Source organism: Manis javanica, chromosome 4 (assembly GCF_040802235.1).
Source record: "Manis javanica isolate MJ-LG chromosome 4, MJ_LKY, whole genome shotgun sequence".
Classification (NCBI taxonomy): domain Eukaryota; kingdom Metazoa; phylum Chordata; class Mammalia; order Pholidota; family Manidae; genus Manis; species Manis javanica.
Window position 1 is genome coordinate 3,258,386 of NC_133159.1, and position 24,015 is coordinate 3,282,400.

The following is a 24,015-nucleotide window of genomic DNA, read 5'->3' on the forward strand; positions in this document are numbered from 1 at the left end:
TGAAACCGGTCTCTCACCAGCTGCCTTTCCCCCTCCAGTCGCTGTCTGGCAAACAGAGCCTCAGTGGGCAGGCACAGGGGAAGTCCTGCGTGAGGAAGGGGCGCGCTGAATACGGTGCCAGAGGCTGGCCGGCCGGGTCCCGGGCTCCGGGCCGCTGGGAGGGAGGGCCTGGCCCTGCAGCAGCCGCAGCCCGGCCCCGCTGGCCCGTCGGCATTCAGGATCGGGCCGGGCTGGGCGGGAGGTGCTGAGCTCTGACCAGGAACTCGGAGGCCTCCTCGCCAGGGTGGGAGGCGGGGGTCCGGCCGCGGGAAGGGAGGGATCCGTGACGGCGGCTGCTCGCCTGCGGCTCCGCGGGAGGAAACTTTCCGCGCAGCCCCGGCCCCACGCTCCCCGGGCGCTCCCTCGGGAACGCCCCCTGCCCAAATTCAGTCTCCGGGTCCACTGGGTGCACCCGTAACCGGGTCGGAACCTCAAACTGCTCCGCAAGCCAGCCGGTTACCGTGGCAACACCATCCGGCGGCGCCCGGCGGTCCAATCGGAGCCCGCGGCCTCTCTCGAGCCTCTCCCAAGGTGGGGACCGGTACGAGGCCGGGATGGGGAGGGGCGGCCCGGGGCCCCTCCTGCCGGGGCCCCGGGGCCGGGCGCCGAGCCGCGCTGCGAGGCGGCCCCGGGCGAGGCGCGGCGGCGAGCGGCAGCCGGGCCGGGCCGGGGGGTTCGGGCTCCAGTTCGAGGGGCGGGGAAGGCGGTGACGTGAGCGGGGCCGGGCGGGCGGAGTTGGGACCCGCTCGGGGAGGCGGGGGCGAGCGCGCCGAGAGGCAGACGCGCGTAGGGAGGCGGCCGAGCGGCGCTGGCGGTTCTGCGGCGGGCGCGGTGGGCGCGGGCGGCGGGCCCCGGGATCCCGGCGCTCCTCCTAGGCGCGGCGCCGCCCCCGCGCGTCCCCACGGCCCCCTCGCCCCGCGCGCCTCCCGCGCCCGCGCCCTGCCAGCCCCCGGCGCCGCGGCCGTCTGCAGAGCGAGCGCTCAGACGGAGCCCCCGGCCAACTTGAGCGGCGCCGGCGGGCGCCGCAGACCCCGCCGCAGCCCCTTGACCCCGTGGCGCACGAAGGAGACCTGCGTGCGCCCGCGTCGCCGCCGCCCGCACCCCCGGACCGCGCCGCCCCTCGGCGCGGGGCTCGGACTGGAGGCGAGAGCCGCGCCGTGAGACACGCACCGAGCGCGGCGGCGGCGGCGTCCGGCCTTCCTGCTCGCCGCCCGGGAGGGCCGAGCCGCGGCCCCTCCGACCCTCGCCGCGCGGCCGCCGCGCCGGAGCGCGCCCCTTCCGGGCTGGCCGCGGGCGGCCCCGCCTCGCCGCTGCCTTCGCTGGGTCGCCCCGGGAGGGGGCCGCGAGCCCCGCGCCCCGGCGCGGGGATGTGCGCCCCCGCGGGCCGCCCCGCCTGAGCCATGCTCCCCAGCGGCGGCGCCGCGCCGGCCGGCATGGAGCCCCGCGCGGCCGCGCTCTGACTCGCTCTGCGCCCCGCGGCCGGCGGCGGACCGAGAGCCCGAGACCGGCGCCGCGGGACGGAAGCGAGCGGGCGCGGGCGCCGCGCAGATGGCCGGGGCGAGCAAGGTCTGAGGCTCCGCTCCCCGAAACGTGACCATGTGGATTCAACAGCTTTTAGGACTCAGGTGAGCGGCCCGGCCGGCGGCGGGGCGCGCGTGGGTGCGCGGTACGTGGGCGCCGGGCTGGGCGAAGCTGCGCTTTCCTCAGTGTTGCAAAGAAAGGGACCCTCCCGCTGCTTCGCGCGAGCGGCCAACGGCTGCCCAGAGAGGGTCGGGCGCCAGTCCGAGCTCGGAGCCCCGCGGCCCCGCAGGGAGCGGCCGGCTCCCCCGGCTCCCCGCGCCCGGGTCCGGGCAGGGGCGCCCCAGCTCCCTAGCAGCGGGGCGGCCGGGCGCGTCCGCGGCTCGCGGCGCCAGCAGCGCAGTGTCCTGGCCCGCCGCCCCGGCGCGCCTCCTCCCTGGGGCCGGCAGGCTGTGGACCCGGGGCGGGGGCCGGGGCTGCCGGGGAAAGCCAGACCCCGGCGCCCGGCCGCCGGCTCCCGGAGAGAGCTTGGCAGGCGCAGTTGGAGGGAACCAGAACCCAACAGCCACGCCGCTGGCCCTTCCCTTCTTCGGGGCCCCGAGGCTGAGCGGGAGCCTCCCGGGCTCCCAGCTGTCAATCCAGCTGTTTGCCGGTGACCTCCGGGCTCGGCGGGCGCGCACAGCTGGCGGGCAGCAGGGGCGGGGGCTCTGGGGGATCCCGGACGCCCCCTCCCCACCGACGCAAACACCCGCGGGAGCGCCCCGGGGCTTGCCTGTGTCCGGGACTCCAGGGCCAGCTGGAACCGGGGTCCGAGCCCGGAGCCCGCAGTGGGGGTGCCCAGGAAGACCCTTTTCGGCAAACTTTGCCGGCCTGCCGCGGCGCTAGGGCTTTCAACCCCTGCCTCGGGCGGCCTGGGTCCCAGCTGTGCGCAGTTGTCCCCTTGGTGGGGCGGCTGTCTCGGAGCGCCACCCTGCTGCCAGGGGGCTCCGCGGAGCTGGCGCGTTTGGGTCCCGGGTTGCAAGCAAGAGCAGGCAGGACACAGGCGGAGGCGGAGGAAGCCAGCGTGCGGTTCTCGAGTTTGTCCACTGGGATGCACTGCGCTCCCACGTTGGAGAGGAAGGGGGCCAGGAGTCGCCGGAGCCTGCCGCCTGAGCCGCCCCCACCGCCGCCCCAGCAGAGCTGGGGGGAGTGGGCCAAAGGGAGACCTAAGTGCGCGCGTCCTGATTTTGAGAAATCGGAGGACGTAGAAGGCCAAGCGTGTTCTAGCTCCCCTTGATTTACAAGACGATTGATTCCTCGGCGCGGGGGTGAAGACTAAAAACATCTAGTGAAAATCGTCAAATGTTATTATCGGCCTATTTTCTGGAAAGCGGATTCGGTTCTCCTGGTGGCCCGGTCCTGTTTGCCTGCGTGGGCTTGAAAAGGTTAAACATGTTGGGATCCTGCTGGGTATTGGCCGGGCCTGAATCGATCCTGTGTGCTTGGACTAGATACGGTTTAGGCTTGGCTGTTCCGGGACACAGATGACACCGGGCGAGGGCAGCTTTGTCTGGGTGACCCCATCCAGATGCCCTGCTGCCTGCCTCCCGGGGCTCAGCCAGACTTCCAGGGCCTTGGGAAAGATTAAAGGCATCCAGCCCTGGCCTGGGCTCACCTCAAGCAACCAGAGGCATCCCGGGCTGCTGTCAGTCTGGTGCTTGATTATTGACTGTCTGCCGGCAAGTTATTTGAACCGACATCTTTTTTTTCATTAGTAAGTTGTTAGAGTGAAAGATTAGTACATTTTGATAAGAGAAGAGGAGAGTAAATATCAAGGCAAGAAACCTCTCTGTTGGTTCAAAATTCACTACGGCGGTTCCTCTGAAGCACGCCCAAGTGAGATATATACTTGGAATTTTGCTTTAGGAAATAGTTCTGTTGGTGATTTTGAAGTTTGACCTTTTGTTTTTCCCCTTCGGTGTTAGCACAAGAGATTTCCTGTATGCGTGCCTCTAAGACGAGCTGTCACCTTTTTGGGAGGCTGACAGGAGAGAGCTGTGTCATGTCTGTTAGAGACGTCCCCTGGCCGGGAGCAGGGGCCATGCCGGGGGAAGTCGGGGGGACTTTTACATCACGCCAGGCGAGGAGGTGGCTGAAAGCCAGGAGCACCTGCTGGAGGCCTGGCGTGAGCCCTCCCCTTGAACACAGCTGGTCACCTTTGCTTACAAGCCACCTCCTGGCGCCCCAGGCGAGCCCTGGACATCCTGCTGCCAGGCTTCAGGCAGACAGTGACCCTGCAGCCCAGGTGACAGAAGGCGGCGCTGATGTGACCTGAGTGAGGGGCGCAGGGCTCTGGCTTCAAAGAGAGTCTGCACTTGGTTTTTGCTTCTGTGTTTGAATGGAGCTGCGTGTGGAGCGTCTTCTTAGCAGGGGGAACAGATAGAGTCTCGTGGAGCTGTTCTCAGGCTTTTTGGTTGGTAGTTGTATACGAGCTCCAGAGATCCCTTCCATCAGCGTGAATAGAGGGATCTCTTGGAGGTGGCCCAGTGGCTTGACAGGCTGCACTGGGGCTCACGCATAAGTGAGCTTGGGGAGCAGCCTGGAAGGGGGTGCTTACTCAGCATGCACCAGGGGTTTGGAGTTTGGGGGGAGGCTGGTGAGTGGCGCCAGAGGCTGTAGCTCTGTGGGCACATGCAGGGCATTTGCTAGAAGTCCTCCCAGTGCAGTGTCTGGTTGCACCACAGCTTCTCCCCAGGCATGTCCTGTGGGGTTGCTCTGTTTCTTTCTCCACCAGCGGTTCAGGAGGCTCTGGGCTGTGCATGTGTGGTGGGGGTGGGATGTGCAGAAAGGTAGCTTGGCTCTCTTCTTTTGTGGGGCACTTCATGGTTCCCCAAGCCCTTGCTGTGAGCTCTGTACCACATTTGGCCCCTACTGCATGAACCCAATGGGTTGGCTGTCACCTCCCGTCTGTAAAGTCCTCCGGCAGCTGGGGCCGTGCAGAAAGGCTGCAGGGAATGGAATTGGGTGCTCTGTCCTCTGTCCACAGACAGCATTGCCCTCCTGTCCAATCCTGGCTGGTGCCCATTTCCAGCTGCTGCTACCAAATTGATTGCAACCGGAATCCATCGAGTGTCAGCAGCTGTAATGCTCGTAAGGGACAGTAATGCTGAAATAACTAACCATTTTAGGAGACAGCTCAAATCTTTCTACCACCTGCTGTGCCCCCTTCGCCTCACCTGCACCCCCCTCCAGGGGATCACTGTCCCAGCAAAGGAGAGGCGGCAGGCTCCTCTCAGTCTGTGCCTTCTGTTGATTTATTTTGATCACCAGCTTCCTTTCCTTCTGCGCACCAAAGAGGGTGGTAAATAGTGAGCCCTGCAACTCCTCTCACCAGCTGAGACAGCTGCACGCTTCCCAGAGGAGGCTGTCTCTGGGTCGCTGGAGAGGGAATAGCTTGTTCCCCACTGCATCCTGCATCCTCCTAGCTGGGGTTACTTGGTTAGTGGTGGGAAAAGTGGCTCCCCATGCTGGCCTCATCATTACTGACCTGGGCATGGTCAAGATGTTTAGCAGAAGTGGGCCGGCTCTCTGTGGGGAAACCACAGGGTGCCCAGAGCATGCAGACAAAAGCCATACCGTAGATCATGATAAAGTGGGTAAACATCAAACCGTGACCCACCAACCATTGCTGAGCCTCCCAGAGCCCAGGGGCTCCTGTCTGGGGTTACGTAAGAGTCATCTGCTTTCCACATGCCTAGTTGCCAAGTTTTCTTCAAAGGGCTACAAGTCAGTAGAGACCAAATTGATGTAAAGATTAGCTTGGAAAGCCAAATATATCCTTGATCTAGATTTTCATGTTTGAAGTCTGGCTCGAGAGGGTTTCTTCTGCCCAATGCCCATCAGACACGAAGGGGAGGCAGGAGCCCGGCATCCTGGAGTTGGAGCAGAGAAACTGTGCAGCTGACTGACTCTTTCTCTAAGACCCCCTTCCAGGAATTCAGAGGAGTCGGCGAGTCACGAGGTGCCGAGTGGGGAGTGGCAGTTACGTAACTCCGATTAATTCCCAGTTAGGAGGAAGTCGGAGACTGCAGTGTGCCTGTGTCAGAGTTCCGGGGCCCTGGCTCCCTGCCCCAGCCATCCATGTCTGGCCACCTGCTCCTGCCCTCTCAGGGGGCAGTGCTCCGTACCCCGGCAATCGACCAGGAGTAGTGGAATACCTCTTCAAGGCCAGGTCCCTGAAGCTCCGCCCGGAAGAGGGTGTGGGACCCACTCCCCTGCTGCTGGGTGGGGGAGTGGGGCCGCTGCTTAATTGCTGCTTCCAGCCTCTGGACAGGTTGAGTTCATTGGGGCACCCAGCGGGTGCAGGGAAGGGGCTTAGTGAGCTGGGCTGGGCTCCTCTTCTCTCTTTGGAAAGGGCCAGGAGCCCACTGTTTGTCTGGGGGGGTCTTCATTGTTTGTAGCTATCTTTAATGTGACCAGAAAAGAACCAGATCGGCAGGGGTTCAGGGCAGCATGGCGGGAGTCACTTGGCAAAGGGCAAGGTCCTCCACTGGACGAGGCGGCCCAGGGGAGAGGGCATCAGGCTCGGTGTTTGCCTTCCTATCCCCAGTGCACCCTCTGCAAAAGGGTGTCCCTTTATTTCTTCATCTCCTCCTACCCATGGAAAGGTTGGTGGCAGCCATGCTGGGTCCATCTGTGGCTCAGCCATCCCAGCTGGCCCTTCACTGTGCTTGCTCTGTCCACTCACTGGGACTTCTGCCATTTGGTGCACTTTCTCCCGGGTGGTCGGCCAAGGAGGGCTGGCATGGCAAGGCCTGCTGCCTCTCTTGTTCTGCCGCCATTCCCAGCCCTGTGTGGGCACTTGCCTGGGCCCTGTGGCTGCTAAGGCTTTGCCACCTCCCTCCCTGGTGAGTCAGCGCTCAGGCCCGCGTGTGACCTCAGGGGCTTCTGCAAAGGCAGCCAGGACCTTGTAGCTGGCAGTGGAGACTAAGGGGGTGTGTCCTTCCGGAAACTCAGCAGCCCGTGGGCAGACTCCCGGTTTTTCACTGGAGAGGAGCCTCTGCTCTGGGTCGTGGCCTCATGAGGGTGGGGCCTGTGCTTGTTCTCCATCACCCAGGAAGAGTGTCTGGTGCACAGTAGATGCACAGGAGACGTCTGTGCATGAATGAGTGTGTGTGCCTGGCACAGTGACCTTGCTTTATCAGGGCTTCCCTTTTTGATTACTTGTTCCTAACTTCACACTGAGACCCAGGAAAGCAATTCTCAGCAGGGCTGGCCTTAGGTTTAGGCCCTGTTCTGCCCTACATAGAAACATTACTGCTTCAACCCAACTTACTGGTGCTCACAATTCCACCATTAGAAATGCATTCCTTTGGTGTGAGTTTTGTCATAATTGGAATGCAGACATGTTCAAGGAAAACTACCCCACTGAGCTCTTTCAGTCATTACCAGTTCAGTAGGAGTGAGAATATCCCATTTTTAACTGTCAGGGAGTATATAGGAAGAGAACATGAAGGCAGGAGGCACAGGTCTGGCACTTAAAATATCTGCATAACACAGAGAAAGTGCCCTCATCTCTGCTTTTATTCATTTTGTTCTTGATTCATTCCTCAGCTCTTAAGTGCTGGGAGGACACCCGGACATGCAGACCCACAAGTGAGTGGGTTTCTGCTCTCAACAACTCTGCAGTCTAATAATGGAGGGGCCTTTGTTTGAGCATAAAAATACTCTTATCCCAGGGAAGACCACACTGCCCTATTGAAATATAATACAGGCCACATTTGTGTTTTGAAAATTCCCAGTAGCCACGTTAAAAGAGGAAAGAAGAACCCAACAAAATGAAATAAGCTTTCATGATCTATTTAATTTAACCCAATGTATACAAAAATAATAATGATAATGAAAGTATCTTTTCAACATGCAATCAGTATAAAGTAGTCTCGATGACTACTTCATTCTTGCCCCTGTCCTAAGTCTTTGAAATTGGAAGTGTAGTTTATTTTACAGTGTGTCACTTTGGGCTCTCCACATCTGTGGGTATGCGACAGCCTCCTGGGGCTAATGGCTGCCACACTGGGCATTTTTCTGTGGAAACTCAGAGGTGAGAAAAGTAAGCGTTTTAGAGCCTGCCCCTCCCTGCGCAGTGTCCAGCTTTGGCAGTGTCAGTGTGAGCTCTAAGGAGGGCCACCTGGCCAGCAGCCCTGATTCAGCTGCAGACATTCGCCAAATGCCTGTGCTGTGCTTGCCCAGGGCCAGTGCTGGAGGCGGAACAGCGAGCTGGTGTGGGGGCAGTGGCCGCTGACTGCAGGGTCCCGTGTGGCCGTGGAGGCCAGTCATTCTTAACCTGCTGGGGCCCTTCCCACACTGGATTGTAATGAAGCCACTTTTGGGGAGCTGTGGAGGGGATGAAAGAGCCTGCTCACCTGTAACAGAGGGGGTCAGTTGACGGAAAGGTAAGACCAGCAGGTGACAGAGTAACAGGAGCTGAGTCACCTTCCAGAAGGGAGAGCTGACCTCCTAGAGGGGTGTTTCCAGGGCTCCCCACTGCCTGTCCCAGAGCCAGCGCCTGGCTGGAACCAAGTAGCTCCCAAAGAAACACACCTTGGGTGACAGACATACTGGCAGCCCCTCCTAAGCTCGGGAGGTTCACATTCACAGCACCTGGTCTGAGGGTGGAGCCTTCATCCTCCCCACTGCACCCAGCACCTGTCACCAATGCTGAGAGTCCTTGCCACCTGGGCTCCATGGAAGGAGGATTGGTGGTGAATTGCTAAGGCCTGGGTTCAGTGAAAACCTTTAGGAATGTTGCTCCAAAAATAGGGGTGAGTGTGTGCATGTGTGCAAGTGCCATATGTGTGTGTGTATCTTGGGGAGAGTGTGTGTGGGAATATGAGTGGCAGTGTGCATGTGTGGTGTGGGTGGCTGTGTGCATGGTGTGTTCTGGGGAGTTTGGAAGCCAAAAAACAAACATGTATTATCAGGAGCTCCACCTCCAGGTGAAGAGACCACTTTTTAAAACAAAGCTTCTCCTGCAGAAGGAAACTTGCTGTGTTCACAAGATTGAAAGTATGAATAAGAAAGTGTGGAACACATGACATAAGAACCTGGCTGGTGACAAATGTGCAGAGAGGTAGGTGGTTCCAGGTGGGCCACTGGGCTGCTTACCAGTGCTACACAGGTGCAAGAAGGCTCTTGTGGGCATTTGGAGGGAGTGGCCCTGCACTGACAAGCCCACCCTGGGCCCTTCAGGAAATCCTGATGCGGCAGTTGCTACGTGCAGGGCCTCAGTGCCAGGCATGGCCTCCAGGCAGGGAGTGTGACCTGCGACATGAATACACATTGCTGAGGTGCCCTGTGTGGTCTTTTGTGGCCACCCCTCCTTGAATACCAAAATCAGGAATTTGGACTGTGGGACAACTCCACAATTTGTGAGCTCTCAGTCAAATGTTAAAACTCTGAGCTCTGAGATAGCTTACATTCTGATCTCATCTAAATTATTCTGAATGCACTGACCTGGTTAAGCAGGGCACTGATTCATTGGAAGACCACTAAATTCAAACTTCTGGCACTTTGGGGCAACTGAATGGCAGACCAAGTGTCCTCTTTCGGCCAGATCACTGGAGCAACCTCCTCCAACTGACATACAGATTCCATGAGGTGTGGTGAAGATTCCAGAGGGGAAAAGGCGAGGACGAGGCTCCAGGAGTGGGATCTCAGGAGTTCAGCACTGATGGATGGGCCACAGCGTCGCAGAGCCCTGTGGGGGCATTTTCATGCTGTTTCATAGAGTCTCTGGTCCTTAAAAAAGAATGGTTAGGTTGGAAGAAGGGAAAAACTTGGTGGAGAATGTCTGGCATCAAGAAAGTGCTGTTAAAGATGGTTGCTTCCTATCTACTGTTAAAAGAACATATGGGATGTGAACAGTCCCCAGGAATGGGTTGTTTTAATTTGTCTGATTTCTCTCAGACTGTTCAAGTTCAGTTGGACAATATCCATCATATCATAGATAAGTTTTCACAAATGCCTAGGGTGCCTAACTAGTTTTCTTGGTTTCACTGGAGATGGCTGGTAATTGTAGGTCTGCTTTGGTTATGTAGCTGTATTCCTACTATGTTAATGTGTGTGCGCAATTTAATTAGTAGTTTAAAACCTATACATGCTGAAGTTACTCTACAAGAAGATATGTCAAAGAAATAATCAATCCTCCCATGTTTTCTTCCGCCTGCTACCTCTATAGCTTTTCTTCTTCCTTCCTAATTACAACCCATAAATAGAATTTGTGCCTCATATCGAATTTACGGTGTATCACAATTCTTCCAAGTGGTAAAGATACCTCAAGACAAGTGCTGGGCATAGAAGCCACAGGGCATAAATATGCAAAGAAGCAAAAAGCTAACCTTTTCAAACAATAAGGCTTCTCTCTCACTTGCCAACTTTACATTTCCCTGTATGGCCCTGGAAGATGACTGGTTAGCCAGAGACGGGTAAGATTCCTCAAGGGAGGAACAACCTAAGACACAGGGGGGCCATCAGGTGAGAAATTGGGGATCAACAGAGGTGAGGCTCAGAACCTCACCCCCGCTGCTTTGAGAGAAATCTTCTGCATCCGTGGATGTCTTGCTGCCCTTGTCTAGCTTGGATTAATACTTAGTCCATAGGCACACACCTGATCATCTGATCATCTACATTTGCCCTCTTACAGCACTAAACTATGTTTTCTACCTTTATCTTGCATCTACCTACCACTTCAGCATTTTATTAAACATAATAATAATAAAGAGAGAAATGTGGTATCCACATATAAATCAAGTATAAAAATCAAACGAATATTCATATTTAAACTAACTGTTTATAGTTCATAATGCATGATCAAAACCGAAAGCCTCTGTGATGACTGCCCTTGTACTGTTCACTATGTAAGAATTTGTTCTCCATGTAAGAACTTGTTCGTTATGCTTCAGAAGATAGGAGACTGATGAAAATTAGGCTTGGGGTAGATTAATGATTGTACACTGAGCATTGAGTCCCCTATACAGAATTTTATTGTTGTTAATAACCATTTGATCAATAAATAGGAGAGATGTCCTCACACACACAAAAAAAGTACACGCTTCCAATTGTAAAATAAATAAGTAACGGGGATGTAATGTATAGCATAAGGAATATAGTCAAAATATTGTAACAACTTGGTAGGGTGATAGCTGGTACCTAGAATTATCATGTATATAAATGTGCAATCACTGTGTTGTACACCTGAAACTAATGTAATACTGTGTGTCAACTACCCTTCAATAAAAAATAATTATCTAAAAAAAAAAAAAAGATGGTTGCTTCATTTTATGAAGCTGATACTACCCTGATATCAAAACCAAACAAAGACAGCACGAAAGAGGGAAGACTAAGCCAGCATTGCTTGTGAAAGTAACCAACACAAGTGCTTAACACGATATTGGCAAATAAAATTCAGGAATATGTAAAAAGAAGCAAATAGATGACCAAGTAGGGTTTATATCTGAAAATTAATATCTGAAAATTAATTAATCAATCCAATGTATTGTGAAAAGGCTGAAGAGGAAAAATCATGATTGTTTGCATTTGATAAATTTCACACCTGTCCACAATAGGAACTCTCAGAAAAACAGGAATAGAGGGGCATTTCCTCAGCTTGATCAAGACTATCTACAAGGCTACAACTAACTTCATTCTTAATGTTGAGAAACTGGAAGCTTTTCCCCTGAGATCAGGAACGCATCAAGCATGTCCCCACTCACCACTCGTACTCCGTGCAGTGCTGGAAGTTGTAGCCAGTGTGATACATGAAGAAAAGGAAACAAAAGACACACAGAAAGGAATAAATAAACTGTCCCTATTTGCAGATGATATGATTATCTACATAGACAAGCTCACATAATCTGTGAAACACTCCTAGATCCAGTAAGTGAGTTCAGAAAGGTTGCAGGATGCAAGGCAACTGCAAAACAATGAATTGTATTTCTATTACCAGTGAACATCTGGACACTGAAAGTAAAAATGTACCGTTTATAGTCCCCCTTCAATGAAATATTTCAATGTACATCTAACAAAACATGTTAATGCTGATAACTGTACAACACTGATGGACAAAAGCAAAGAAGGTCTAAATAAATGGGAAGATATACCATGTTCATGGACAGGAACCCTCAAGCAAGGATCTCACTGCTTCTCCAATTGATACAGAGGTTCAGCACAATTCTTATCAAAATCCCAGATATTTGCAGTATAGATACAATTATTCTAAAATTCATATGTAAAGGTAAAAACGAACTAGGATATTTAAAGCAGTTCTGAAAAAGAAAAAGAAAGTGGGAGGAATCAGTCTAACTGATCATAAGACTTCCCATGTAACTACCATAATTAAGACTGTGTGGTACCGATGGATGGTGAATAGGTCAATAAAACTGGGCAGAGAACACGGCCATGGACTCCCACAAATATCTGCCTGGCTGATTTTTGAGAGAGGTGCGAATTCAGTAAAGAAAGCCTTCTCAACGAATTGTACTGCAACAATGGGACATTCAGAGCCATTCCCCCAAAAGAACCTCAGCCTAATCTCACACTTCATACAAAATTAACTCAAAATGGTTCACAAAATTACATGTAAAATGAAAAACTTAAGAAAAGATAAGGAGAAAATCTTTGAGATGTGGGGCTAAGGCAAAGAGGTTCTTAGACTTGACACCAAAAGCACAATTCATACAAGGAAAAGGTGATCAGTTGGACCTCATCAAATTTTTAAAATCCACTCTGTGAAAGGCTTTTAAGAAGATGAAAAGGCAAGGTGTACAGGCATGGGGGGGATATTTGCAAACCACCTGTCTGCCAAAGGACTAGTACCCAAATTGCATAAGACCTCTCAAAACTCAACAGTAAAAAAACCAAACAATCCGATCAGAAGCAGATAAAAGCCATGAAGGGACATTTCACCAAAAAGGATATTTAGATGGCAAAATAGCACAGGGAAAGATGTTGAACATCATTAGCCATTAGAGAAATGCAAATTAAAACCACATTGAGACATCACTATCCATCTGTCACAATGGCTAAAATTAAGTATGTTGACAACACCAAATGCTGACGAGGATTTGGAGAAACTGGGCCCCTCAGTCATGGCCGGTAGGAATGTAAGTGGTGCAGCCACTCCAGAAGCAGTTTGGCAGTTTCTTATGAAACTGACATGCAACTTCCATACAGTTGAGCATTTTACCCTTGGGCATTTTGCCAGAGAAATGAAGACTTACGTTCACATGAAAACCTGTACGTGAATGTCTATAGTCGCTTTATTTGTAGCAGTCTCCATTTGGGGCCCACTCAGGTGCCCTTTGGTGGGTCAACAGCTGAACACACTGTGGTGCATTCACACCCTGGAGTAGTACCCAGCCATCAAAGTGAAAGAGCTATCAATATACTCAGCAACGTGCACGAAACTCCAGAAAATGACACTAGGTGAAAAAAGCCAGTCTCAAAGGTTACATAAGACATGATGATTCCATAGCATTCTTGACATGATAAAATTATGGAAATGAGTAGTAGTTGCCAGGGGTTAGAGAGAGGGTGGGGGCAGAAGGGAAGACAATGTGACTCTAACAGGCAGCATGAGAGATCCTTGTGGTGGTAGGGATACTTTCTATCTTGCTTGTATCACTGTCAGTGTCCTGCTTTATCAAGGTACTGTAGTTTTGTAAATGTTACCACAGGGCAAGCAGGGTGGGGGTACACAGGATCTCCCCGTATTATGTCTTACAGTGCTTGTGAATCTACAGTGCACTTAAAATAAAAAAGTTTAATGAGAAAAGTTCTCTACTTACCTGTCAAAGATGAGCCCTGATTGTCTTTGGGGTTTGTGTGTGTGTGTGTGTATAACCTCTTTAGACACCGTATGTTTGGATTTGATAGCAGTCACAGAGAAAGGGATAAAAAAATTACTTGACAAAATTTGCTCTGTTGTGATTCTTGCACATTTTTTAAAATGCTAAATACAGCAGCAGATGAACGTGCGGGCTGCTAATGTTGTGAGATCCATCATCAATGACAGTAATAGATGACCTGGTGCATAATTACTGGATAAGAAGAGCTGTCCAGATCCTTACATAAATCAGGTCAGCTCCGAAAATAGAGCAGCCTTTCTGGGGACAGCCCCACTTTCCTTGCTGGCACATAGCGGGGCCTCAGGACTGATTCTGAGGACTTCAAGTCAAACACAAAACAGTTGGTTTCTTGTTTCTAGATCAGAAAGTCATGAGCCTCACATTTGTGAGGGCAGAATGTTGGTTTGTGGCTTGGCTGTTTTCGATCTGGTCTTTAGGATAAGAGAACTGGTGTGTGTGTGTGAGTATGTGAGTGTGTGTGCATGCATGTGCACAAGCGTGTGCCTCTAAATGCTTGTTGAATGAAGGTGTGCATAATGCAGTAGGCAGCTTCATGTTTAATTTGACTGTGAGTTCCTAAGATCCCATGAACTAGACCCCTTACTTCTCTTTTTCCATCCTTTTCTGTACAACCAGAAGTGCTGGAATATAGGAGTTCTAGACCTTTCCATAATGCAAGCTTTGTACTCAGTGACCCAACCGCTCTGCACCCTCAGTCCATCCTCAGGGTCTGTTGATGACTTGGTCTGTCAGGATCTCATGATGACCATGCAAGATAGTTCTTGTTGCTGTCTTGTTGTCATTTACAAAAGAGGAAACTGAAGCTCAGAGGGGTTGAGTAATTTGCCCAAGGTCACACAGCCAGCCAGTAGGAGAGCTGAGATTTGAACCCACTATTTCTTGGTCTATTCATGCTCTTCCCACTGTCCCCTATGGTGACCATGTTCTATATAAAATCCGCTTTTCATGGCCTTGATCAAGTTACTTATTGCCCCTTTGGCGAAAACAAAACAACTGAGGAAAAAAACCCTGGAGGCCCCAGCTGCTGACGTCAGGCCAGCGCTTGAAGGACCCAGTCCTTGTGTCCCACTGACTCTGAAACCAAAGTCCTCTGGCACCTCCAGGTTAAGGTAAAAAGCTTTAGAGTCTTCATGAGAGATTATGTTGCAGCAAAGAATTAATGAGATGTCACGAAGGGATAAAATCATGTCTGTGACACAGATACTGCTATTCAGTCTATTTAATTATTAAAAATAAATATGTCAGCAAATCTAAGGAGGCCATTGAGCACTATTGTGAAACTGAACTGTGGAAATGAATGAATGGCCATGCGGAGAAAAGTGGGGTTAGCAGAATTCAGAAGTCTGGGTGGAAAGGATGGTCCACCGTGTGTGCATGTGTGCGTCTATTTATTTATTGAGGTGTAAGTTAGGTACCCCAGCATTCCCCCATGCAAAGTGTATGGTTGGGCAATTTTTAGGGGCGTTAACCATGGGTGCACCCATACTACAGTCGTTCGAGAACGTTTCCACCTCCTTTCGTCAGGGTCCCCAGTGCTGAGTGCCCTTCCCTGCCTTAAGCAACCAGTGATCTGATTTTTGTCTCTAGATCTGCCCGTTCTGGGCATTTCCTGTAAATGGGATCATACAGTACGTACAATGTGTCGTCTTTTTCCCGTGACACAGGTTCTTGAGATTGTCTGTGCTGTGCCACGGTTCTCCCTCCCTGTTTTACTTCTGAGCCTTCCATTTTTGGACACACCACGGTTGTCCGTCCATTCACCTGTCGATGGGCATGCGGCTTGTCCGCATAGCAGCGCACACACAGAACACTGCTGCGAGCATGGTCTTCATTTCTGTTGCCACCGTACCTACTTCCGACCCACAGACATAAATGTGTTGGACGGTCAGAGATGCCCCCGGGCAGGCGGTTGGTGGGTCTGGATTTTCTCCTTCCCTTTGCTGTGACGGAAGAGCTGACTATACGTAAGCCCTTGTTTATTCGTTTTTCATCCGATAAACGTTTATTGAGAGTCACCGTGTCTTGCTGTGGCACTGCGCCTTGGAGAGAAGGACGCTTGCAAAGGTTTCCGTGCTGCCCTGGGACAGTGGTACCGCACTGGGCGGGGGTCCAGGGCTGGCGGAGGGCAGCTCGTGGCCTGGGCTGGCGAGGATGGCCAGGTGGCCCCGCCGAGAGCCCCCGGGCGTCTGAGCCGCGTGCCCTGCACGTGGGTGACATGGCCCCGAGTACCCCCGAGCCTGTGGGAGGCAGCCATGCTCATCGGGGGTGTGCTTCCCTCCAGGGGGCCGGCGGGGCTGGCTTAGGGAAGGGGGACATCCTCCCGCCTGGGGGACCTTGGGGCAGAGGGTCGTCGGGTGCCCCTGTAGGTCCCAGAGATGGTGCTGGGTCCGCAGGCAGGGCAGAGCACAGGGGCTCCTCTCGGGATTGTGGAGGTGGGTCTCTCCGCCTGGCACGTGTGCTCCGGGGCGGGGGCAGTTCCAGGGGCAGCCCGGAGCTTTGAAGAACCTGATTTCCTAAAAGGGAAAAATGAAGCGAGGACTTAGCACTGTGCCAGGAGACAACACCCACCGGTTATCCTCGAGCCTGCACTGCAGGCCGGGCACCCTTCCTGCTCGTTCCCGTGCGTCTGGTGAGCGGCATGGACCCGCTGTGCTGGACGGTCTGTGCTCTCAGACGCCAGCGTATCAGCTGGTGTGGGGAGCAGGATCTCCCCAGGCCTGGGGTCAGTGGGGCGATTTCAGTTCTGGCGCCCAGTGGTCACCTGAGGGCCACAGCACTGCCCTTCCCGCGGCAGGACAGCCTGCAGGCTTGCCAGTCCTCATGGGCTGGACACCTTCATGGAGGTGCATACATGTTAGTGTGCCTTGCTGGTTGCTGCCCATGTACCAGGCACCGTGCCAAGCGCTTGATGCGTCTGAAATCCTCACAGCATCGCTGTGATGCAGGCATTTAATTATCTCCTTTTTCCAGAGGAGGCACAGAGAGGTTGCATGATTTTCCCAAGGTCACACAGCAAGTAAATGGCAGAGATAGTACTCAGACCCAGGCAGCTGGGCTCCAGGGTCTGTCCCTGGAACCATTATATCCTGTTCTTACTGGTCTCAAAGACCACACCTGGGCACTGGATGTATTTAAGGAATACACCAGGCCCAGACAGGCAGCTAAGTGTGGGGTTTGGGCCCAGCTTCCCAGGCTAGCTCCCTCCTGCCTGGCTCAGTGTGGGACCCACATGGGTGCCCACGATACAGAGATGGAAGAAGGGTGGAAACACCACCAGGTGTTTGGAGCCTGTTAGAAAGGATGGTAGCCCTTGAGCACCTGTCACAGCAGAAGCCTGTTCGTGTAGCTGGGGGCCAGCGCTCCAAGAGTCAGGCCTCCCTGGGGGCCAGCTGGTAGCCGCAGTGGTCAGCTCTTCCCCAGCATTCCCCAGATAACTGATGGGGAGCCCTGCACGATGTCCTCCTGCTGGGGATGGGTCAGGGACATGTCCTCATACAGGTCAAGGATGGCCCTGGGAGGAAGCTGGCCACTTTGGACACAGACCAGGTTCCCTCCGGGGGACCTTTGGGTGATGCCCTGTTTGGCGCCCATGTGCTTCTGCTTGAGCATCTACCTAACGCAGCTCACCTTTGACAAGAGTCCAGTGCCCACTCTCCCAGACTGCCTGCCTGCGATGGAACTAAACGTGCCACTGTGGAGTCAGTCCCCACATCGCTGCAAAAAGCCATCTTAGGCGAGGGTGAAGAAATGAGCTGGGGATGGCTGATAGACTCCATTGGCATGCAGTTGAGATTTTTAACAACTGACTTTTCTAAAACAGAATCGGTTACCAGGCAGGGGCATCGCATCTTGCAAATTGCAGTAAACCTCCCAGAGCCACGAGGCCAGTCTTGGGCCAGAAGCCTCAGCCTCCGGACCAGCTGAAGACCATGTTCTAGCTCTTAGCAAGAAGAACATTGTACGAGAAGGGAGAGAACCCCACCTCGCCGCCCATGTTCCCTCATTCCTCCCACCCCCTCTTTTTTGTAAAGAGAAAATTCAGGACTGTACCCAGATGCTGAGAAGAGCTGTACTTCCTGCCGAGGGACGTGGTGGCTTTCGGAACACAAGGGTTCTTTGGGGAGCCAATTATGCAAGACAAGAGTAAGCATGTTTATTTTTATGACACCGCATTTCAAAACCCCAGAAAATGTTGACGGAATGGCCCCGTTACGCGCCCGGGTCCCCGGATGCTGTGGCATCATACCTGGCAGGTTGGCAGGGGGCGTTTGCAGGCTCTGATTAAGCCCCGGCGCCCGGCTCATCTGTTGCCCGCCCCTGCCCCGGGGCTCCTGAGCATTCGCGGCTCCAGGGTCCTTCCTTGGCGCTTTCCAGGCGAATCTGATTCTCTTGCTGATGCTCCGGAAACCTGAGGCCCAGGCCGGCTCAGCTGCTGCGTTTCCCAGGTTCTCAGGCGGGGGTCATGGGCGGGGGGGTGTCGGGGGTGGTGTCAGGCAGGGCTGGGGTTTTGGAGCACCGGCCACCCAGGCCATCCCCTGGGGTCTGGGGCTCCACAACTGTAGTCCAGGCTGGGTCCGGGCCTGTCTGGGTAGGGAAGAGGCCCCCCTGGTGCCATCGTCAGCAGAGGGAGATGGAGCGCCCGCTGCACGCAGGTGTGTGCTGGGCATGGAAGCACGAGGGCCCCTTCCTGGCCCTGCAGGAGCGTTTTAGAGGAGAGGGAGCTGAGGTGCAAATGGAACTGCAGGGCCCAAGAGGAAGAAGCAGGTAGCTCTGCCTGGAGCAGCCAGGAAGGCTTCCCGGGAGAAGTGGCTCCCGGTCCCCCACCTGGACGGACGAGTAGAAGGCAGCCAGGAGGGCCCAGGAAGGAAGGTGCATCCAGGCAGAGGGAGCAGGGCAGCTGCTGCCCATCCAGCACTTAGGGAGGGCGGACGGTGCGCTCAACAGGCAGGATCCGCGGAGGCCCGAGCAGCTGAATGACCTGCCCAAGACCCTGAGGGGCCCCGTCCCCACCCTCCGGTAGGCAGGGTGGGGGGAGGTGAGCAGGTGCGTTCTCGTCCATCTCCTGGGTCTGGGTACTGCGGAGGCTGTGTGGGGGGCAGCCAAGGGGTGCCTGGAAAGGCCAGCCGGGCGGGAGTGGGGGCCTTGGGCGCGGAGCCCAGGACTCTGGCCTGGGTCAGCAGGTGGGGAGCAGGGGAAGGTCCAGAGCGGCTTGCCCACTCAGCCTGCACCCGCGTGGCTTCCGGTGGGAAGGGGAAGGCAGACCCGGTAGGGAGAGGCGGGGCCCTGGGAGTGCGGGGAGCCCGCAGACCTGGAGACCGCGCCCCACCTGGGGCTGAGCCTCCTGTCTTGGCTGGCCTTCAGGGTTGTGCGCAGGCCTATGGGCTGTATCAAAAAAATGGAGGGTGAGGGCCCTGGAGCGGAGGCTGGCGGAGACCCCAGCCGGGGAGGGGATTGGGAGGGCGAGGAGCTGTGGCTGCAGGCAGCCAGGGACCCTCTGGTCTGTGTCCCGAAGAAATGCTCTTGGGGAATCACGGGCTCAGAACCACACGGGACAGTGCACACCTCGACGTGATCACCCTGTCTTTCTTTCTGTCCCCCTTTCTGCATCTCTGCCCTCAGAGACTGACCCCCACCCCTCCAGCACCAGCCGAACCCTCACTCTCCCTTAGAGAAACCCACCTGCCCCCGCTGGGGATGCACAGCTCATTTGCATTTGGGGAGGAGCCCCCGACAGCTCACACACCGAGTCCCTGCGGACATAGACTTTGGGGGACTTACTTCCTCCACAGGGAACATCATTGGGGGGTGGGGGCGGGTGCTGCTTCCGTTGTCCACGTGTGGGTCTATCATTCCAAGACCACCTCTTGTGTAGGAATTCCAGGATCCTATTGAGTCATGAATGAGCAGGTACAGTTATGTCAAGGCCACAGGACATGTTTGGGTTTCACAGGAGGGACTCTGACTCAGCCAACACTTCATTTTTGCTTTTGTTTTTTATTGAGGTGAACTTCATGTAACATAAAATGAACCACTTTAACATGACCCTTCAGTGGCAGTTAGTATGTACACAGTATTGTGCAACCATCCCCACTAGCTGGTTCCAAGGTCTCCTTGTCTTCCTGTAGGAAGCCTGGTTTTCATTAGCTGCTGCTCCCCGTTTCTTCCCCTGCCCCTGGCACCAGCAGTCCACTTCCTGCCTCCATGGGTTCGCTTACTCTGGATAGTTCAGGAGTTGGAATCATGTAGTGTGGGACCCTTTGTGTCTGGCTCCCACTCAGGACAGTTTTGGAAGTTCATCCGTGTTGTGGCATGTGCTTCGTTCCTTCTCATGGCTGTGTACTATTCCACCATGTGGATGGATCACATTGTTTTCCACCTGTTGGTGATGGGCACTTGGGGGGTTTCACCTTTCGGCTGTTGTGAGTAGCGCTGCTGTGAACAGGGCTGCAGGTGTCTGTTTCAGGCCCTTTCTCATTCTTTGGGGTACACACCCAGGTGCCAGCACATCTCAGACATGGGCTTTATGCACAGCTGCCTGGGCTGGAACCAGCTGAACGGCTGGTGTGGTCTTGGGTGGTTCCCGTGGTCCCTCTGAGCCTTGGTCTCCTTACTGGAGGATGGGGATGTCACCCCACACACGGCTGGAAGGATGTGCTTAAAAAGCACAGCCCGGAGCCTGGTGGGCACTGTGGCTGTGCTGTGACAGAACCAGCCCATCCCCCACCCTGTCCCGTCAGAGAGCAGACGGCCGCACTCTGTCCGTGGGCCCAGTGCTGGCGTGCCGGGCACAGAGCAGCTGTTCGTCTTTACTCCTCACACATCCCCAGGGAGGAGGCTTGGGCGAGAGGCAGCACTTTTTATAAGCTCCACACTAAAGAGGGATTATGAGCCTTTTGGGGAGTGGATTAAAGCAGTTGCCCCTGGATGAATCTTATTCTCCCTGTCTTTTGCCTTCCCCTCTCCCTGGACCTTGGAGCTGAGCCATGTGGTCTATTATAAATACCTAAGCCAACGTTTATCCTTTTAGTGAGACACCAGCCTGTACTCTGCAGGAATGTGGGACCTCCGTGACCTGGCCATGTGCCATGAACTTGGAGCTTTCCAGTGACACCCTGGCTCGTTGAGAACAGTATCTTGCTGGCACCGCAGCAGATGGCTCCCGGGAAACTGCCACCCCTCTGCTCCAGCATCGGGGGGGCTGAGCAGGGGTGAGGGGGTCTCAGCGGCCCAGCCTCATCCCTTTATGGATTCTGGTTACAGGAACCCACTGGGTTTTCAGGCGTTTTCCTCTGCTCCGTCCCTTTTGGAGGAGGGACAGAGGTAAGAGACAGCAAACCGGTCGGTATCAGGGATTTTGGTGTTTGAAGACACCTTCTAAGTGATGTCCTGGCACGCAGCTCCTGTGAGGACACACACAGAGCCGTCTGCAGCCCTGCTTGCCTGTGGAGATGGTGCTGTGAGTGACACTTGCTGCATCACACTCCCGTGCAGTTTCCACCATGCAGCACAGCAATGAGTAGCGGTGGGTGATTTCACTCATTTTATGGAAGAATCTGAGGCCCAAAATATAGTGTGATGACAATATGGACATTATGATGGCAGTCTTTGTAGCAGCAGTACCAGCTACCTGTGAGGAGGACATCTTGCCTAATGCTCATAACCACCCAGAGCACTGGCACCTGGGTCTTCCCACTTCCCAGGTGCTGGGTCACAGGATGGTTCCGACTTACCTGAGCACAACCCAGGAAGTGTGGGCGATGGGCTTGTCCTGGTTCTGGCATCCTCCAAACGCCCCTGCCGATTCTGTGTCCCAGCGTGTCACCGTTCATTAAAGGATGTTGGCACAGTGACATGGAAACCTTGTTAGCTGTGCTTCCGATCTAAAGGATATTGGCCTATTATTTTTCCTGCTTTTCTAAATCCAGAGACTGAACAAAACTGAATCCCTGTGGAACTAGAACATGTCATGAATGGGAACACAGCGTTCTGCAGGGAAGGGCCTGCTTTCGTTGTACCGGTCTAAGCCGGGACCCAGTGCCGAGCGCTCACCTGAGCCAGGTGCCCCGGCTGGTGCAGAGGCTCCCAAGGAGGGCCCTCCCGGGAGCACCCTTCTTCCCCTCCCAGAACCTGCACCTCCGCCTTGGCTCCTGTCCACGCAGTTGGTTCAAGACTCCAAGCTGCTTGTGAATCATGTTATGATGCGTATGTTGAAACTCAACGGCAGGCACATCCCCAGAGCAGATTACATGGGGGTGGGGCACGTGCACAGCTGTGCTGAGAGTAGGAGCAGGCGGGGCTGCCAAATGCCACTGAGCTTACAGGACCCCAAATCCCTGTGACGTAAGCTCCGAGCACACAGCAAACAAAAATGCAGCAGGCAGTCGGCCAGGAGCCTCGAAGGGCCACAGGCAGTCTGTTTTGTCTCATCACTACAGTGACGGAAGACTGTTTTTGCATGAGCTTTGCCCACGTGACACTGGGATATAGTAGGTTTCTGTGTGGGACCCTGCGTTGTACCTCAAATGCTGATAAACCTTTAACCCTGGGGTCTGGGAGTAGAGTGGCTGACCTTAGCTCCCCAAAGCAGCCATTTGCTGGAACCAGAGCCCAGAGTTGAGGTGTTTCCAGCTTCCCAGAGCCATTTTAGGGAGGGGCCATGTCTGTCTGCTGCACCACTGTATCCCTGTCTCATGGGTGACGTAGGGGGTCACGAACCCCAGGCAGGTCCCTACCTGTAGCTCCAGGGCTGTGACTGTGGTGTGATGGCACGCCCTGAAGATGTCACCTGACATGCAAGGGGACTTTGCAGAGGTAGTTAAGGTCACTAATCAGTTAACCTTAAAAATAGGAAGATTATCCTGGGTTATCCAGGTGGGTCTTCTGTGACCACACATGCCCTTAAATGCAGAGACAAGAAGAACTATGGAGAGATACAGTGAGGGGGGTGAGGGTGGCAGAGATTTGAAACAAGGCTGTGATGTGCCCCTGGGGCCGCCAGAAGGGACACAGCCTGGCGGTGCCTTGATGTGAGCTTCTGTGGCCCTGAGCAGAGGTCTGGCCTGCAGAACTCTGAGCTACTGAATGGTGGGGTTTTCAAGCAGCCAAGTTTGTGGTCATTTGTTATGAGGAGAAAGATGACTGACACAAATAACTTAGCTGAGGAGCCACCCTTTGTAGTCCGGTTTTCTCCCTCCCTCCCTGCCACCCGTATTTTGGATGTGGGCTGGGGCTGGGGGTCCATGAGGCCTCCTTTGCATGCAGCAGCCCTCCTGGGAGGCGGGATCACACAGAGGTTTCCAGGCTCTGGGCAGACTTGGGTGTGAGTCCCGGCTCCGCCTCATGTTCACGATTGAGTGAATTCACCACTGATGCTGTAGATGCGCGGCTCATGTTGGCCACTCTAATCAAGGCTTCATTGGAATCAGTTGTTGAGGGCAGGCTCTGCTCCAGAGTCGGGAGCGCAGGTTCCGAATCTCCATGCAACACTCTGAGCTGCGCTGCCCCCAGGTCGGGCTGCCAGACAAAATACGGGATCCGCGGTTGTGTGTCACGTCAGACAAACACACACTGCTCTGGTATTAGTGTGGCCTGAGCTTTGCATGGGATGTCCTTATACTCAGAAAAGCTGTTGTTTGGCTGAAATGCGAATGCATCTAGGTATCTTGTATTTTTATTTACTAAATCCGGCTGCCCGAGTCTGAGAAATTGCCAACAGGCAGAGGGGCCAGGTTAGAGCCCAGGGCAGTGGCTGGGGGGAGGGCAGGGGAGAGGATTCAGTGACGTGTCAGGCTTCAGCAACGGTTCTCTAGGCTGGGGGTCAGCAGCTGCGGTCCAAGGGGCAAATCCTGCAGTGCTCTGATTTTATAAATAAACTTTTATTGGCACATGGCCACACCCACTCATTTGCATATCGCCTGTGACTGCTTTTGTGCCACAGAGAACAGAATCCAGTGGCTGTGACGGAGACCCCCATCCAGCCTGTAAAGCCAAAAGCACTTGCCCTCTGGGTCTTTCCAGAAAGTTTGCTGAGCCCTGCTGTGGTTCAGGAGTGAGTGGGGAAGCTGGCAGGCCGGCATTGGAGGGCAAGGACTACAGTTGGGCATGGGGGGGCCTCTGACTGGGTGGGCTGCTGGCGGGGCTCCCGGCTGCCGGTCTTGAGGCGCCCTCCCAGGCCTCCGGGTTGATGACATGCTTCCAGGGCTGTGGCTCTGCCTACACAGGTGGCAGGGCCCAGTAGGCAGCTGCACCCTTCTCTGCCTCCCTGTCTCCATAGTCTGGGGTCTCTGGCAGAAAGTTCTATGCAGACAAAGGCCTCTTCATCTGCATGTGCGTGTCTCTGTCTTGTTGCTTACTTCTGCTGTTCCTTCTTGACATTCAGCATATTCAAACACAGACTGCACGGGGCATGAGTCATGTTTCCATGTGGCCGCTGGGAAGCTGTCTTGGGCGCTGGCTCTGGTGTCCTCTGCTGGCTGGAGCAAGCCCTCCTTTCGCTGTGAGGCCCCAGGGTCAGAGCAGGACTGGGGGAAAGTCAAGACCCAGAGCACAACCTGTG

At 54.5% G+C, this 24,015-nt stretch overlaps 1 protein-coding gene across 1 annotated transcript in view; it reads left to right on the top strand.

Moving 5' to 3' along the window:
- The first annotated feature begins 818 nt into the window (after positions 1-818).
- AJAP1 (adherens junctions associated protein 1) overlaps positions 819-24,015 on the top strand; it is a 120,344-nt gene continuing 97,147 nt past the window's right edge. Inside the window, exon 1 of the mRNA XM_037000136.2 lies at positions 819-1,664. Coding sequence (XP_036856031.1) covers positions 1,636-1,664 — 29 coding nt within the window. The 5' untranslated portion in view covers positions 819-1,635. The remainder of the gene's footprint in view (positions 1,665-24,015) is intronic.